The sequence below is a fragment of the Metarhizium brunneum genome, chromosome 4, assembly GCF_013426205.1.
Source record: "Metarhizium brunneum chromosome 4, complete sequence".
Taxonomy (NCBI): domain Eukaryota; kingdom Fungi; phylum Ascomycota; class Sordariomycetes; order Hypocreales; family Clavicipitaceae; genus Metarhizium; species Metarhizium brunneum.
Window position 1 is genome coordinate 3,151,613 of NC_089425.1, and position 15,486 is coordinate 3,167,098.

Consider the following 15,486-nt stretch of genomic DNA (forward strand, 5'->3'; position numbering starts at 1 on the left):
TGCTGATGAACAGAGAAGATGTGTGATTTTCTTTTTTCAAAGGAAAAAAAAAAGACTGGCGAGGCAAGCGAGGATGAAGATGTGTTCGTGGGCAGTGCTGTGGGCACGAGTCGATGACAAAGACTACTGTACTGTCAAGGTTTGTTCAATGGCTGTGATGCCGTACAGCGTCAATGGTGAAAGTGTGATTGAGTCGAGGCAGACCAGGGGCTGTCGTCGGGCGGCGTGGAGCTGTAGCGATGCTAGACTGCACTGTGGTCGCTTTTCTCAAGTCGCGGCGGCGGCGGCGATGGTGCTGGTGATGATGGCGATGGAAAAAGGATGATGAATGGGGGAGAGTTGGGGACGGAGGCAGGGCGGAGGCACTTTCATTTTTTCTGGGGTTGCGTTGTCTCGTAGACCATGGTCTCATCCTCAATTTTCGGTGCCAGAGGCGGCGCACAAGAAATCGGGTAAAGGTTCTCTCTCTCTCTCGACGCTGGCGCAGGCTGGACCGTGACGCTCACCCAAGACCAACAGGCGAAGGGGGTGTGGGTTTTGGAGGTTCCTCTCCCGCCGCCGACCCTGCCTCTCTTTGCTGCCAATTGAGTGATGTTGCCTAAACCGGCTTAGCGCCAAGGGCCCCAACCAAAAGGGGCGCGCATTACGCCGTGCAAAAAGATTCGGAACAAGAGACGACATGTACTGTGCACCTAGGGTCAAGTATACGCTAGCACATCAACATGTATAGTGGCAACGCACCCAGTTAAGTAGATACACCCGCCTGCAGCCAGATACCAGCATCCGTGGCACCTTAAGTGTTACGTCCACAGGTGGGCAAGAGCAATCCTGGGCGCGAATAGCATCGCGACAGCCGCACTTGAGCAAAGTACCGAGTGATGAAAGGAACAGAACAAAGGAAATTTGCCGACCCTGTAACATGGGGGGACGCACGACAGGGAGGCCGTCATGATTTATCTTTTGTGCCCAGGAACAGCGCCGTGCAGTAATGCAGGCTATATTTGCTTCCACTGGGTGGCTATTCGGTATTTCCGGACGTTTTGGTCGCCAGGTGAAGACAAGGCTGCTCGAAACTTGGCCGTGGACCCCACCGCTATTTCTGACTACTGGGCAATTACTCGAGTGCTCGAGTCCTCGCAGGTGGTGATTTCAAGCACCAGCCGACAAGCTCTCGCCGGTTCCAGCTCCTTCCAGCCACCAGACGCTTCAGGCCTGGATTGATGGCCACAACCACTCGGCGCATGGAGGCATCACCGTCTCGTTGACGAGGACGAAGTCGGCATGCAATGCATGGTGCTATTGCGAGGACGACACACGAGCGCTCGCCCACCTGACTCGTTTCATTCCTCAGGAACGTGTCGCGACCGCAATGACCCGGGGCATTTGATGCACACTCACTAAACACGCCGCTTGGTGATCTTCAGACCGACCATGGGTTGTGGAAGGGGGTGGCACAACGTTGAGCCTCATGGCTTTCCTCCAGTGCCGATCATGTTATGAACAGCATATTTGGGTGAAGCTGCGCTACGCCAACCACGTCGCATCTGCTCTCATTGTCAAGCAATCTGGCATGATTCTCCAACTGGATGCGCGGAGACCCTTCAAACCATCACTGCTACTGTCCGGCCAGTGGTGGCAAGTCACTCCCATCACGACTCCGTGACGGCGTCCGAATAGGCGTCACACAGCGGTTGAGCCAACAATATATTACCAGACAGGACAGAGTCTTTGTCAGATAGTTGGCACATCATTTTCTCCACCAGGTCGAGACACTCCTCAAAGACTGTGCCCCTGGCATAGTAGATGCGCCATCGACCAACACTGCTGCGCTCCAGACTCGTGAATCGAAACCTGATGGCTTTCGTTCGGCATCTTAGACATTCAGCTACAAGCATCAAACTGACCAAAGTCTAGCCAAGTCAGCCAGTCAGCCAGCCAAACGCCAGAGGCACTCCACAGACCTCTAGCGGATAAGCCAGAAAAGTATGGTCAATCCAATTTTAGACTTCATTCGAGACGCATCGGCGGCTTTCCAGGAAATTCCTTCCTGCCAGAACTGGCTCAGTTAGCCATGCGGAATATGCAAATAATCACCCCGCAACCTCCGTGCTCAGTCATAATGGAAAGATTGATGCGCGAACTCGGATAGCCGTGTAGACTTCCGAACGAGGAACAAAAAACCCCACGACGAATGCTGGCTACGGGAAGATGAGCTGGCCGAAGTGTGGGGTAGCTCGGCTTCACGGGTAAACATCACTCCAACAACTGTCTCTCTGCTTGATGCTATGGCATGGTTCCAACCTCGGTACAACAACTGTACATGGAATACCAGGCATCGTTGTCGCGAGTTGTAACCTCTCATGTTACACTCAGAAACACAAGATTCTGTACATCTGTCACCGACACTTCTAGTTGCTCAGTACAAGTCAAGTTGCCGACAGTCCATAAACACAATGGAGAATACCAACTTCAAATCCATCATTTACAAAACGTCATCTGATGGGAAAGTAGCGCACATTATTCTCAATCGGCCAAAGCATTTCAACGCAATCGACCAGAATATCCCGGCCGAGCTACGAGCCGCTGTCCGCCTAGCCAACTTCGATTCCAAGGTACATTGTATCATTATTAAAGGGAACGGACCTGGGTTCTGTGGGGGCTATGACTTGGGCATTTATGCTGAACATGCCCAACGCGGCCAGACCGAAGGCAGCCAGGATCTATGCAAAGGCTATGATCCCTTCAAGGACTACTTGACAATGGGCGAAGCCACCGAGTGTTACTCAGAACTCTTCCGAAGCCACAAACCCACCATAGCGCAAGTTCACGGGGCTGCTGTCGCAGGTGGAAGTGATATCGCCCTATGTTGCGACCTGGTCGTCATGGCGGACGATGCTCGGATTGGCTACCCGCCGAGTCGGGCATGGGGTTGTCCTACAACAGCCATGTGGGCGCATCGAATAGGACCGGAAAAGGCGAAGAGAATGCTGTTTACGGGTGATCTTATAGATGGCAAGGAAGCTGCATCGATGGGCTTAGTTTTGATGTCCGTTCCTGAGGCTGAGTTGGAAGAAACGGTGAATTTGTTGGCGAACCGAATCAAGACTGTGCCTATCAACCAGCTCTGGATGCACAAACAGGTCATCAACAGTGGGATCGAGAGTTCTGTGCGGTCGAGCCAACGCTTGGCAACCATTTTTGATGGCATCACGCGGAATTCGCCCGAGGGCATTGCCTTCCAGAACGCGGCGATGCTGTCCGGCTTCAAGGATGCAGTGAAGAAGAGAGATGAACCCGGAAATAGCGTATCGTACAGGATAAAGTGGAAGAATAAGCTGTAATAGGCCCACAATCCTTTTCGATTAAGAAGTAGTCTTGGGTTCCCTCTCCGCAAGTTTACTCTTCTGCTCTGGGCGCAATTCCCGCTTGTCAGACCTGGATAGGTATGGGTGAATGCCGGGACATACATGAGCAGAAGCATAAATGACTATTTGAGAATGATTTCCTCTACTCGAACACCACGTTTATAGAATGCTTCGAGATGCGAAGAGTCAACCTGATTACGGCCGACAGAGCCCTTGTTTCTATGCCAGAGTGGATGATCGTCCTCGACTTTGTATGGGAAGTCGATATGTTGGAGATGTGGATCGCCTTTGTTTCCCAAGCCATCTGCTCTCTCGAAGCTTAAATACGGATCGTCAAATGAATCAACGAAGCTTGAACTAAAAGCAGGCTGTCCCAAGATGGCTTGCCCACATGAAAAGTCGTGGATATACGTCGGCCCAACAATACGGTAATGGGTAAAGTCTCGGCGCTTTCGAAGTATAATGGGATCTTTGCAGCCAAGGACGGCGTATATTTGATCGCCGGGTAGGCACATGCTTGAACAAATGCCGAAGAGGCTGTTCTTTGCTCGGTAGACGGACCATCCAGGCAGCGCGTTCAACATGGCCCAGATTACAAGCATGTCCAAAAAGGCGTCTTTACCGTTTGTTCCGCCCAAGTCTTCGACGACCCAGTTCTTGAGCACAGATACCACTCCCATTAACTGGGGATCATGCTGATGACTGGTATTTTCAAACCAATGACCACCCAGTAACGCCTGCGTGAGTTTAACAGTCGCGTCATCTTTCCATTTCCTAGTGTCCGTACCAAGCTGTTGCTTCAACATGGTTTTCACTCGCTCCTTCAACTCGTCCTCAGCACATCCTCTTGGTATATGGCCAATGAGATTCGACACAAGTCCGCATTTTACCGCCCTGACACCCATCATGTCCCCTTGCATCATGTCCAAGCGAGCCTCGGAGTATCCAGTAGCAAAGTTGCGCCAAAAGTGGTGCGCAGGGTTCTGCCCGGGAATGTTGGGCACCCAGCTCGGGCTCGCTGTCGTGTCGCAAAATGCTAGCACATCCAGCCTCGCGTCTTCTCTATATATGCTAAGCATGAATTCCCTGCAGACGTCCTTGACGTTTCGGGAGTAGTCGGGACAAATCTTGTAGCTAGAGTCAATGAGGCCCAGGAGCGAGTACACCCGATCTCTGTCGTCTCTGCACTGGCAAGAGCGGGTGAAATTGAGCAGCGCAACCGGATGCCTGAACAGTGTGGTGCGGAAGAGGGCGACGATGTTGCTGACGTCGTTGACGAACCGAGTCAAGAAGGGCGAGTTTGTGTTGCCCAGAGCAATCTTGACTTCGATACATGCCACGGCTTGCCCGAATCTCGACCAGGTGGTGGCCGCGTATCCGGCAACAACGATGGCGGACGGTTTCGCCAGAACGATTTCCTGCCGGACCCAGAGCCTTGTGAACCAAGGTCGGGCAAATAGCTTCTTGATCGCCAGCCACTCTCTTTGCTTGTACGATAGGGCCGAGTTCGGGTCTCCTAGTTTCCTGTTCTTCCTGTTGGTCCCCGTGAGAGGGGACAGTTCGTATCTGGCAGGGTCGAAACGTACATTGGATCCAATGTGGTCGAGTATCTCCAAAGCCGCAGAGCTGTCATCTTCTTCTGGTCCAAGCCAAACGATGACCCGGTCCGCTTCTCGATATACTTCGCCCATGAGAAGAACTTGGGCCGCTCGCTCGACAAGATCGTCTTGGTTTATGCAGATGGAGTCACACCAGAGGTTTCGAGGCTGGTCTTGTCGTCTGAGATGTCGCAGGGCGGTTGCTAGGCCAGGTCTGATTAGTTTTCTCCTCTGATGGCGACCTTGAGAGATGGCAATCGTCGCCATGTCTATCTGGTCACCCCAGAAATAGGATATCGCCTCATATTTTGGTATGTCCGAATTTGCCGGGAGGAATTGTTCATGTGTCAACACGCCGGTCAGGGGATCGTCAAACTCGCCAGCTAGGAGGGTCAGTACTCGTAGCTGAGACTCTTCCAGGGGGATGTATTGATAATCCAGCATGATGTATGTCTGACAAGGGAAGGCTGCGAAATTCTTGCTCCGTGTAAAAGCTTGAATCGAGAAGGAATTCAGGATCTTGGAGCCGCTGACGAATTTCTAAGAGGGTATAGAAAGGACGAATCACTCTCTTTTGCCATGAAGGAGTTTGTTTCGTTGTATTTATGCATGTTATGACGTAGCCTCCTTCTGTCGCACGGGTAGGCTCGAGCAAAGGCGTTGGGCCAACAGCGGCCACGTCCTTGAGACATCATCGTTATTCGCCACTCAACTACATATGTACGCAGAGAAGAAGGAAAGAATCTGCAGATCCAGCCAGCGGCCGCATAACAAGCCGGCTTGGATGTGCCACCCCGCTCTGTACAACACAGTTCGAATTCGAAAGGTCATTGGAAATATAAGTATGCATGAGGACACTTTTCGTCCTCGCACGACTCCCCCACGGTTGTAAGAGGGATAATTTTCATCGCCCTGGAGGGAATGGGAAGACGTAGGTTCACATGACGACCTTGGGGTAGGGTTGCCTCGTAGCAAGGCCCTTCAATTGCAGGGGCCGAGCCGCCTTGACTTTTATTGCAACAGAGCGACAATGCCGAGATAGCATTGATGCTTAACAAATTTCTAGAATTCTCAGGATACGCTCAGGTTGGGCAGTTCACTAGCACCAAGTAAACTGGTATTTAGGGTTAGGGTTGTGGAGGCACATACCAGGATGGGGTTTAAGTAACTTGTATAGACGATCGATCAGCTTAAGAAATTGTATTTAAGGGACCAAATATTACCGCAGTTACAATTAATATAATTATTGACACCTTGTAGTATATTCGAGACTCATATTCCATGGAATACTTGTGCCACGCTCTTTGTTTTACACTCGAGGTCCCTCGCATTACCAAGGATAGTGCTCAGTAATAAGTAGGTCTAATAGCCGTAATAGGAATTCTCACGCTAAATCTAGCAAATCTAGTTTTTGAAGAAATTGTAAGCCAAGTGTGCGTGGGCTGGCACAATCCATTCATGTTAGCATTGTCGTCTGTAATTATGCTTCTGACAACTTGGTGGCATCCAAGAAATACCCAACAGCATCGTTTCTTACTTGTCCGCCGGCGGATAGATAGACTCCCTTCCAACGTTTCAGATCGGTCTTCTGCCAGTTCAAAGGGGTATAAATAATCGTCGAGTAACCTCTGCCGCATGGTGGACTTTTTACTTTGTGTTGCCAATAATGAATGAGTCGGCTGTGCAGGGCACGTTGGCCCGTATGTTGTGTAACCAGGCATTGGGAAGAAATGCAACATTCCCTGTCTCGGGCATGCCCGCAGCGGGCTCTACTGGTCAACAATGCCAATTGACGTGTCAGAATTGGATTTCTTTTTTCCCTCTTGCCAATAGTTCCAGGTCTGTACAACAGATGGCGGGAAGCTGCGTGTCTCTACCTCAGTTGGGTTGGCCGGCATCTTGGGTACTCTGTTCTCATTCATATACACCAGGATAGCTCAATAAGAGCTCATATCTGCCCTTGTACATAAATGCAATCAACACGCCTAGCCGTACATGTTGAGTGTTTTCAAGGAGGGTGGAAATATGTCGATTCTTATTGCAATTACTGAGTACTGCACAGATACGATAACATGTCTCAAATAGGGTCAAGAGTGAGTAAAAAATACGTTTCTAGATGATCCCAAGCTGTGATTTGGCTTCGGGATTCCTAGATGCGGGGGATAACCACCTTCACCGACTGAGGTTCGTCCACTTCTGGTAGGTGGTACAGCGAGACATATTGAAAGTATTAAATTTACGATGACAAATTTTCAGCTTTATATGCGCAAGGATGTCTTGGCAGTACCCCTCAGATGCGGCCGTGGCCACGTAGCAGGGAATCGGACCAGTCTCAACAATAGAGTGTGTATGTATGTCTGAGTCTGCCGGCACGGCTTTCAGCCTGCTACGGAGGAGAATGTCTTGAAATGCTCAATAACTTGTCGGATCTCTTTGAGCCACAGGGCCAGTTTAAATGTACCCGTTGAGTGGCTAGCATGTCCACTTAGTTGCCAACGGGTAACTACTACACCGTGAGTTTTTGGCAACTGCTTCTACCTTGTGATTTGATGGGCTTACTATCTTTGCTGTGGTAGCTGCGCAAGTCATCATCCATGTCGAAAGATCTAGGGTCAAGAGAGTTTTGCGTGTGCATGTGGCTGCTGCGTCATGTTTCTCTCTGTTTGTGTCAGGCGGATAAGTGACATAATCTTCCGAATCCCGCGGATAACCCCCATCGCAGCCGATAGTGCATTGTCACGGTGCACAAGGTGGTCAGTGAGACAAGTCGGGGAATACAAGCTGAAAGCCCAAGGCGGCTATAACCTCGATGTCTCAGCCATCTATATCAAGTGCTTCTCGCTCTGGAAAAGGTATTTAAATGCGAATTTCCGACAGTTGACTTCTCCTAGGGCTCGACAGCGGTCTTCTACTCTGCAGCTTCTGAACGATTCACCAAGTCCGTGCCAGATATCATGAAAAAGCATACGCAAGACCAGACGCATCAACAAACCTCGACAACCTTCTCTGACTCGAAGGGGCCCGAGTATGGGAAGCGTCTGGTTATCCATGTTCTTGATCAGTATGCTCAAAATGAACCGGACAGGCCTTACGCCTATCTCCCTCTTTCCAGCGACCCGAAAGACGGATGGGAAGTGGTCACGTTCAAGCAGCTTGCCAACGCCGTCAACTTTGTAGGCCATGAACTGGTTCGGGGACTCGCCGACCACGGAAATCAAAGTGAGGACTTCCCCACGGTTGCGTACATCGGCCCTGGAGATATTCGCTACGTCGTATTCATGCTGGCCTGTATCAAAGCCCGACGCAAGGCTTTCTTCCCGTCGTCTCGGAATAGCCTCGAGGGCCAAATATCTCTCCTCAAAGCAACCAATTGCAGCACTATATACTTTGCCGAGGGCTATTCGGAGACAATTCTACCGTGGTTGGAAAGCCACCCAATGCGCATTGTTCAAGCCGCGGCCCCCCAAGTCTGGCTTGAGTCGGAAACCGTTTCACTGCCCTACCATCGGTCGTACGAGGACGGTAGATGGGATCCCCAGGTGGTACTGCATACCAGCGGCAGCACCGGGATCCCAAAGCCTGTTGTCGTGCGGCAAGGGAGTTTCGCTGTTTTTGATGACCTCCGAAACGGTCCTGAATTCCACGGCACTCTTAGTTCTTTGGTTCACTTATGCATGGCCGAGAAGATTTATGTTCCGGTGCCTCAGTTCCACGTCGCCGGTGTTGCTCTGGCGATAAACGCGGGCATCTTTTACGGCAGGCCATTGGTGTACGGCGTTCCAGATAGACCATTGAGTGCCGATCTGGCGACCCGAAGCTTGGTACACTCTGGTGCGGATGTGGCATTTCTCCCGCCGTCTATTCTGGAAGAAATGAGCCGGACGGAGGCGGGCATTTCTGCCTTGGCCAGCCTTGACATTGTGGCATTCGGTGGAGGTGAGTCCCCGAAACAATCTTCCGTGATGGAGGCATCTTTGCTCAGGTACAACCTTGATCTGTAGGTAATCTTACCCCAGCGGTTGGGGACATGCTCGTTGAGAGTGGTGTTGTTTTGAGCAACTTGATCGCCGCCACCGAGTAAGTTGTCTGGTTAAGCTTGCCTGTCTGTCCCTCTGGGGACTAATACCGGAGCAGATGCCTCCCATATACGATCCATTTCCAATCCAACCTCAAGCTGTGGCAGTACTTTATTATACATGAAAAAGACATGGGCGCCGAGTTCAGGCCAGTCGAGTGGAATCCTGAAGCTTACGAAATGGTTCTCTGCAATGACGACGCAAAGAATCCCGGACGCAAGGCGTTCTTTTGCAACTTCCCCGAAAAGACCGAGTGGCGGACCGGCGATCTTTATGAGCCACATCCAACGCTGCCCAACCATTGGAAATATATTGGAAGAGCCGACAATATTATCGTATTTTCCAACGGCGAGAAGTTAAACCCAGTTACTATAGAGGACGCGGTCCAAGGCCACAAGGCTGTCAAGGGAGCCATCGTGGTCGGGCATCAAAGATTCCAGCCTGCACTCATTGTAGAACCAATCGAGACTCCCGCGGACAATGTGGCAGCAGAAGCTCTCCTCCAAGACGTGTGGTCCCTTGTCCAGGAAGTAAATAAAGCCACCGTGGCCCATGGGCGCGTTTCTCGCGACATGATTGTACTTTCGGATCCGGCTATCCCATTCTCGCGAGCGCCAAAGGGAACTATTCAACGAAACTCGACCACAAGAGCCTATGTGAAGTTTATTGACGAACTATATCAAAAAGTCGAAGAGGGCTCTTCTTCACAAGATGCCGTCCATTTGGACCTGACCAGCGAAAGCACCCTGGCCCAATCGATTGTGGACGTCTTGACGCACCAATTTGGCAATCCCAACGTCGGTTTAGACAGCGATCTCTTCAGCGTAGGCGTGGACTCTCTCCAAGTTCTCCGACTATCAAAGCTGCTTCGCCTCAGCTTCGGAGCCGCGGGCATCTCTCTGGACCAGAATACAATCGCTCCACGAGTCATCTATGCAAACCCGACCCCGAGGGCCCTGGCCGCGAGGCTTTTCAAAATTACCACCGGCAAGGATTCGCAAAACGACGAACCCGTCGACGAGGTAGAAGCCCTAGCGGACATGGTTTTGAAATACACGGCCGATCTTCCGCCACCAAATTTGAATCAGGCCCAGCCCGCCGACGACGCGCAAACAGTCTTGATAACAGGGACGACGGGATCACTGGGAGCCTATATTCTCGACCGGCTGATTTCAAACCCGAGAGTTGGCAAGGTATTCGCTCTGAACAGAGGCAACGACGGCGGCCAATCGCGCCAACTGGCCTTCAACGCAGCCAGAGGCCTAACCGGGGACTTTTCCAAAGTCGAGTTCCTCGACGTCGATTTGTCCCGGCAGGGCTGGGCCCTCGCTCCCGCCAAGTACGAGGAGCTTCTCGCCAACGCAGATCGCATCATTCACAACGCGTGGCCCGTCAACTTTGTCATCAGCGTGTCGTCGTTCGAGTCGCATGTCCGGGGGGTGCGCCGCCTGGTCGATTTCTGCAACGAGGCCGCCAAGCGCGTGCCCATCGTGTTCGTCTCCAGCGTTAGTACCGCCGCTTGCTGGGCGGCAGACGAGCCCGTGCCGGAGCGTCAGCTACGAGACTTGGCTCTGGCGCAGATGGGCTACGGCCGGTCCAAGCTGGCTGGCAGTCTGGTTCTAGATGCCGCGGCGGAGAGATCAGGGGTTCCGGCGGCGAGTATTCGAGTGGGACAGATTGGAGGCCCCCGGGGCGAATTGGGCATGTGGAATAAACAGGAGTACATACCTAGCTTGGTGGCCAGCTCGATTTACCTGGGGATGCTTCCTGATACCATCGGTCCGTCTGACGTTGACTGGATTCCGGTGGATGACGTTGCGGGACTCGTGGTGGATGTTGGCGGCATATCTGGACAGAAGGCCGTGTGTGACATTTCGGGATACTTCCACGGGGTCAACCCGCATAAGACGAGGTGGAATGACGTAGCTCGGGTGCTGAAGGAGTTTTACCGTGACCGAATTCGGGAGATTGTTCCGCTGGAGAATTGGGTCTCTGCGCTGGAACGGAGCGCAGAGAAGGATGGCGCGGAGGATAATCCTGGGATCAAGCTGCTTGATACCTACCGAGGCATGGTTGCTGCGAATAGGGCTGGGAATAGGCCGGTGAGTTTTGACATGGGGAGGACCGTACAGCATAGTGCTACGATGAGGAATTTGGGTCCTATAACTGAGGAGCTGGTGAGGAATTGGTGCAAACAGTGGAAGTATTAGGGTTGCAATAGTATTTTATGGGGTATTTATTAACTTGACAAGGAAAGATTGCCAGAGACGGGATGTTTGGTCATCAATGCGGACAGGTGGAATTATCACGAATGACACTATATGCCAACTTGCTTAACATGAGGGTTGAAAAGCGGATGTGTAATTTCAAAAGGCGAACTGAAGTTCCTTCATGAGATCGCTTTGAATAGATAGCATCATTCTCTAAGCTACTGGAGTTTTGCATGATAAAGTATTTGGTTGCCGCTGCGCATGGAGGCCTGACTCCTTCGACTCCTTACAGACAGTGTCAATGGCATAAACGTCGAGGCTGTAAGGCACCCAGTGACAACAAATTGCTTACAGTATGTGAAGCATTCTCGCATTCGTCCCACATGGGCATGGACACATACGCGGACAAGTCTAGTCTGAGACAACACGAGGTCATGCAGCTACTAGCTAGACTGCCAACCTGGCTTGAGCCGTGTCAACTGGGACCAACGTCAAGCCTCATCGTGGCTATTCGCATTATGCATATGCCTTTTGCATAAGCCTAACGTGTTGGTTCTCTGGTGTCCGCGTGTAGTAAGCTGCTCCGCCACAACGGCTTGTGTCCGTTGTAAGTGGTGAACTTCCCGTTCTGGCCCCACATATATCGAGTTGAAGGCAGAGGCAAGGGTCCCGATTGGCCATTGGGTGGGTTGACGCGTGGCCAAGACGGGTTATGAAGTCATGGCCCTTGTTGGATGGTATCAGGTGGACGGACAATGACCTTTGCGATTGTGTTGGTAATTTATGTGTCAAGATGATTTAACGAACTGTGGACGATTGTACTGTGCCGAATGTGACTCTTGTGCCTATTTCCGGGCAATCAGCAAGTGCCATGTTAACAGTTGTCACAGTCAAATTCAAAGTCGCCGCGTAGCAGGAAAATAAGTGAAAACCAGCCGAAATGTTTAATGACATAGCATTAACTGGAGGTTTCATCAGCGGAGCCAAAGATTCCCCCTTAAAGTCCTAGTCAAAGTCATGAATCGAGTTCCCGTTATTTGGAGCCCGACCAACAAGTTCCTTGTTGGCGTAGTACGGCGCAACGGGAACAAAGGTCAGTCAGCATTCGTCATGGCTGAGACGTGTCCGTGCAAGTAGACGTGACACAGGAATTTCGACCCGTGACGACAAGCTGCTCTCCATGTCTACAGGACATCAGACCATATATGTCGAGGAAGAGCCTCCCAGGCAAGGCTACTGGTACAGACTTGGGCCACTCGACCAGCAACGCTCTTCTGAAAGACCATTACTAGAATGTTGGTTAGAAACAACCTCAAGAATCGGTTCATTCTATTTTTAGTCCTTTGCGTCACTGTTGTCTGTTTTTCCGTTTCCACGCTGCGCGGTTTTTGGGCTGGCGAGGTTCTTCTCCAACGCAGCCTTGTTCCTCTCACCGAGGCATCCACCGTCCAGCATGACAACGCCTCACAACCCGACCCTTCCATCGAGATAATACCCAGAATCATTCATCAAATATACAAGAACAAGACAATACCCGAAAAGTGGTCCGAGGCCCACCGTTCGTGTCGCGCGCAAAATCCTCCCGGGAACTGGACTCATGTCCTTTGGACGGATGAAAAAGGACGAGATTTTATAAGATCTTTTTACTCCTGGTTTCTACCCATATACAACAGCTATCCCTACAATGTGCAGCGTTTCGATGCCCTTCGGTACCTGCTACTTCACCATTACGGCGGGATATATCTCGATCTGGATGTAGGCTGCAAGAAGGACCTCTCGCCCCTTTTGAAATACCCTGCCTTCTTTGGCAAGACAACTCCGTACGGGGTTAGCAATGACGTCATGGGCTCTGAGAAGGGCTATGAGCTTTTTCGCCAACTCGTTCTCTCACTCGAGCGGAATAATTATTACCGCGGAACAAAGTATCCAACCGTCATGATGTCTACTGGCCCAATGTTCGTGACACGGGCCCTGGTAGACTTTCTGAGGGCCAGCAGCTACAATACGACGGCGGAAGTTTCTGAAGACGGGAGAGACTTGCCTGTGGCTATTCTTCCGCCAGAGCTATATGGGATGTCTCCCGTCTCGTACTTTGAGCATTACCCTGGTTCGTCGTGGCATGGCTGGGACGTTTGGGTCTTGAGCAATATAAGTAATTGGCCAATTCTGTTTTTGTGCAGCGGTTCACTCACCTTGGTTGGAATATTATATCTTGTTAGAAGAAGGCGGAGAATAGTGGTTTGATTTGAGCTGATTGATGGCTACTTGTTACAGCGAATATATCTGAATACCAAATACAATTCAATTCTTTCGTTCTTTCTTCCTTTTCAAGTTTTTACAGTTTCCAGCGGAATGAATCATGTTAGTACATTATCTTTTGCAGGAATATAGAATCTGAATCTCGCGCTTCATTACGCAGATTATAAGGGTACCCTGCTACGGACAAGTGGCAGCTAGATTAAATGTCAAGTTGGACTATTTTATATTAGCTAGGGGCGCAGTACTAATGCGTTTAATGGGGTAGTCAAGAGTTTGATCGAAACGCTTCCCCGAACCTCAGCAATACTTTGATTGGTCTTCATCTAATATAAAAATAAGTAAAGTCTAAGGAATATCGTTGGATCCGTGCACATATGAGGCTAGCTATCCCACTGCTACAATCTGATCCGCCCGTATTGTCACTTGCAAGGAACAAAAGGGTAAACAAGAATCGTAGTTGCCTCGTAAACTAGCATTACTCCAAGTGTACTATCCGCTCACGAGACTTGCCCTTCTTCTTGTCCTTCTTCTTGTCCTTCTTCTTGTCCTTCTTTTTATCCTTCTTTTTATCCTTGTTCTCCTTGGCAGCCTCCAAAGTATCGTTGAGCCCTGGTATAATGTCCAAGGGCGTGCTGCCCTGCAGTCCATCGCACGGCTTCAAGTCGGCCGCATACCTTGTATGGTCGGTAAAATTGCAACCAGAAAGCAAAATGCCCTTGGACAGCTTCGCACATGACGCACTCGTGCAGTCCTTTTCACCACTACACACCTGTCGGCTCGTCGTGTATAACCCCTGCGGCCCCTCAACGCCGTCCGCGAACCAGAACTCGGGAGAAATGTGCTTGTATGTCTTTGGGGAGAGGGGATTCTTGGGGATCGCCGTGACGGGATCTCTGGCGTTTGTGATGCGCGCCGTGAAGCCACCCCCCTGCGAGGACACGAATTTGGCAAACTTGTCGTTGCCGACCAGCGGCGAGCCATAGAGATACATGTCGAGGGCCATGCCTTGCTTGCGGAGAGATGAGCCGGCTATAGTCGCTACGCCGGCGCCGAGAGAATGGCCAGTTACGACAAGACGCCAGTTTTCTTGGCCCGGGACTGCCTTTTCTGTCTTGATCGTTTGCTCAAGCTGGCCTTGAATCTCATTAAACGCGCGGCCGAAGCCTTTGTGAACTTTGCATCCTTCACAAAGATCACTGCCTGGCATTAGCTCCAGTCGATATGATGGGTTAATGTTAGACATTACCTATCAATCTGGTCTATGGCCGCATCCGTTGCAATGTCACCGGCGGAATCGGTTCCCTTGAAAACCACGGCGATATGCTGCTGGCCCGGGTTTTTCGCGACAAACCCACCAATTTGAAATCGGTCGTTGGCAGCAAATTCTGCAACTGTAGTGGCGTTTTCAAAGTTTGGACATGGCGTTTTATCTGAATTGGTGCAGACGGGTGTATTGAGAGATGTGTCGTGTAGCTGCTTGCAGTACGACGAGAAGGAATACTGCGCGAACAGCGCGAACTGCTCGGGGGAGTCCAAGACTCCGGATACTACCAACATTAGTTGATTGCCACGTGTGCAACTTTTGAAAATGGACGGCTTGTATCTGCACACCTTGACGAGTAGCAATGGTGCGGCCCGCGGCCCCCTGGGCTGCGGCAAGAGCCGAGACTATGAACTCTGGACGCATTTTACCGTCTCAGTAATGCTTAGAATCATAATAAAGAGGATAATGAGTCCATGATATAGTTTTTGGCAAGTCTGGAAGTCCCAGGAATTTATGGAACTTGACATCTTGAGAAGTTGCTGATTTTCACGTGCTTCAATCCTGTTTCAGAATGCGGGAGTAGACGTTGCCGCTCTTGCATCCCACTAGATTCCCGAGTAGAGTGAGTGGGATGCGTATTTGACTCATGACAATACTCTGAGACTGCCCCATCCCCGAAAATAGAAGCTAATTGTGGCTCAGCCTCAATAGTCG

At 50.9% G+C, this 15,486-nt stretch overlaps 4 protein-coding genes across 4 annotated transcripts; 2 read left to right on the forward strand and 2 right to left on the reverse strand.

Annotated features, from left to right (window-relative positions):
• Positions 1 to 2,453: 2,453 nt before the first annotated feature.
• HPCD (3-hydroxypropionyl-coenzyme A dehydratase) lies at positions 2,454 to 3,341 on the forward strand (the record flags this gene model as incomplete). The annotated part of the gene is made up of 1 exon (XM_014689983.1): positions 2,454 to 3,341. One exon carries the CDS (start codon positions 2,454 to 2,456, stop codon positions 3,339 to 3,341), a length of 888 nt encoding a protein of 295 aa, XP_014545469.1.
• A 146-nt stretch (positions 3,342 to 3,487) lies between these two features.
• On the reverse strand, positions 3,488 to 5,407 carry het-6_7 (Heterokaryon incompatibility protein 6, OR allele; the record flags this gene model as incomplete). The annotated part of the gene is made up of 1 exon (XM_014689982.1): positions 3,488 to 5,407. One exon carries the CDS (start codon positions 5,405 to 5,407, stop codon positions 3,488 to 3,490), a length of 1,920 nt encoding a protein of 639 aa, XP_014545468.1.
• A 2,510-nt stretch (positions 5,408 to 7,917) lies between these two features.
• On the forward strand, positions 7,918 to 11,249 carry FUB8_1 (Non-canonical non-ribosomal peptide synthetase FUB8; the record flags this gene model as incomplete). The annotated part of the gene is made up of 3 exons (XM_014689981.1): positions 7,918 to 8,899; positions 8,965 to 9,040; positions 9,098 to 11,249. The coding sequence occupies 3 exons, from the start codon at positions 7,918 to 7,920 to the stop codon at positions 11,247 to 11,249; spliced, it is 3,210 nt and encodes a 1,069-aa protein (XP_014545467.1).
• A 2,734-nt stretch (positions 11,250 to 13,983) lies between these two features.
• Positions 13,984 to 15,195, reverse strand: LIP_4 (Lipase; the record flags this gene model as incomplete). The annotated part of the gene is made up of 3 exons (XM_014689980.1): positions 13,984 to 14,704; positions 14,755 to 15,055; positions 15,120 to 15,195. The coding sequence occupies 3 exons, from the start codon at positions 15,193 to 15,195 to the stop codon at positions 13,984 to 13,986; spliced, it is 1,098 nt and encodes a 365-aa protein (XP_014545466.1).
• Between the last annotated feature and the right edge of the window lie 291 nt (positions 15,196 to 15,486).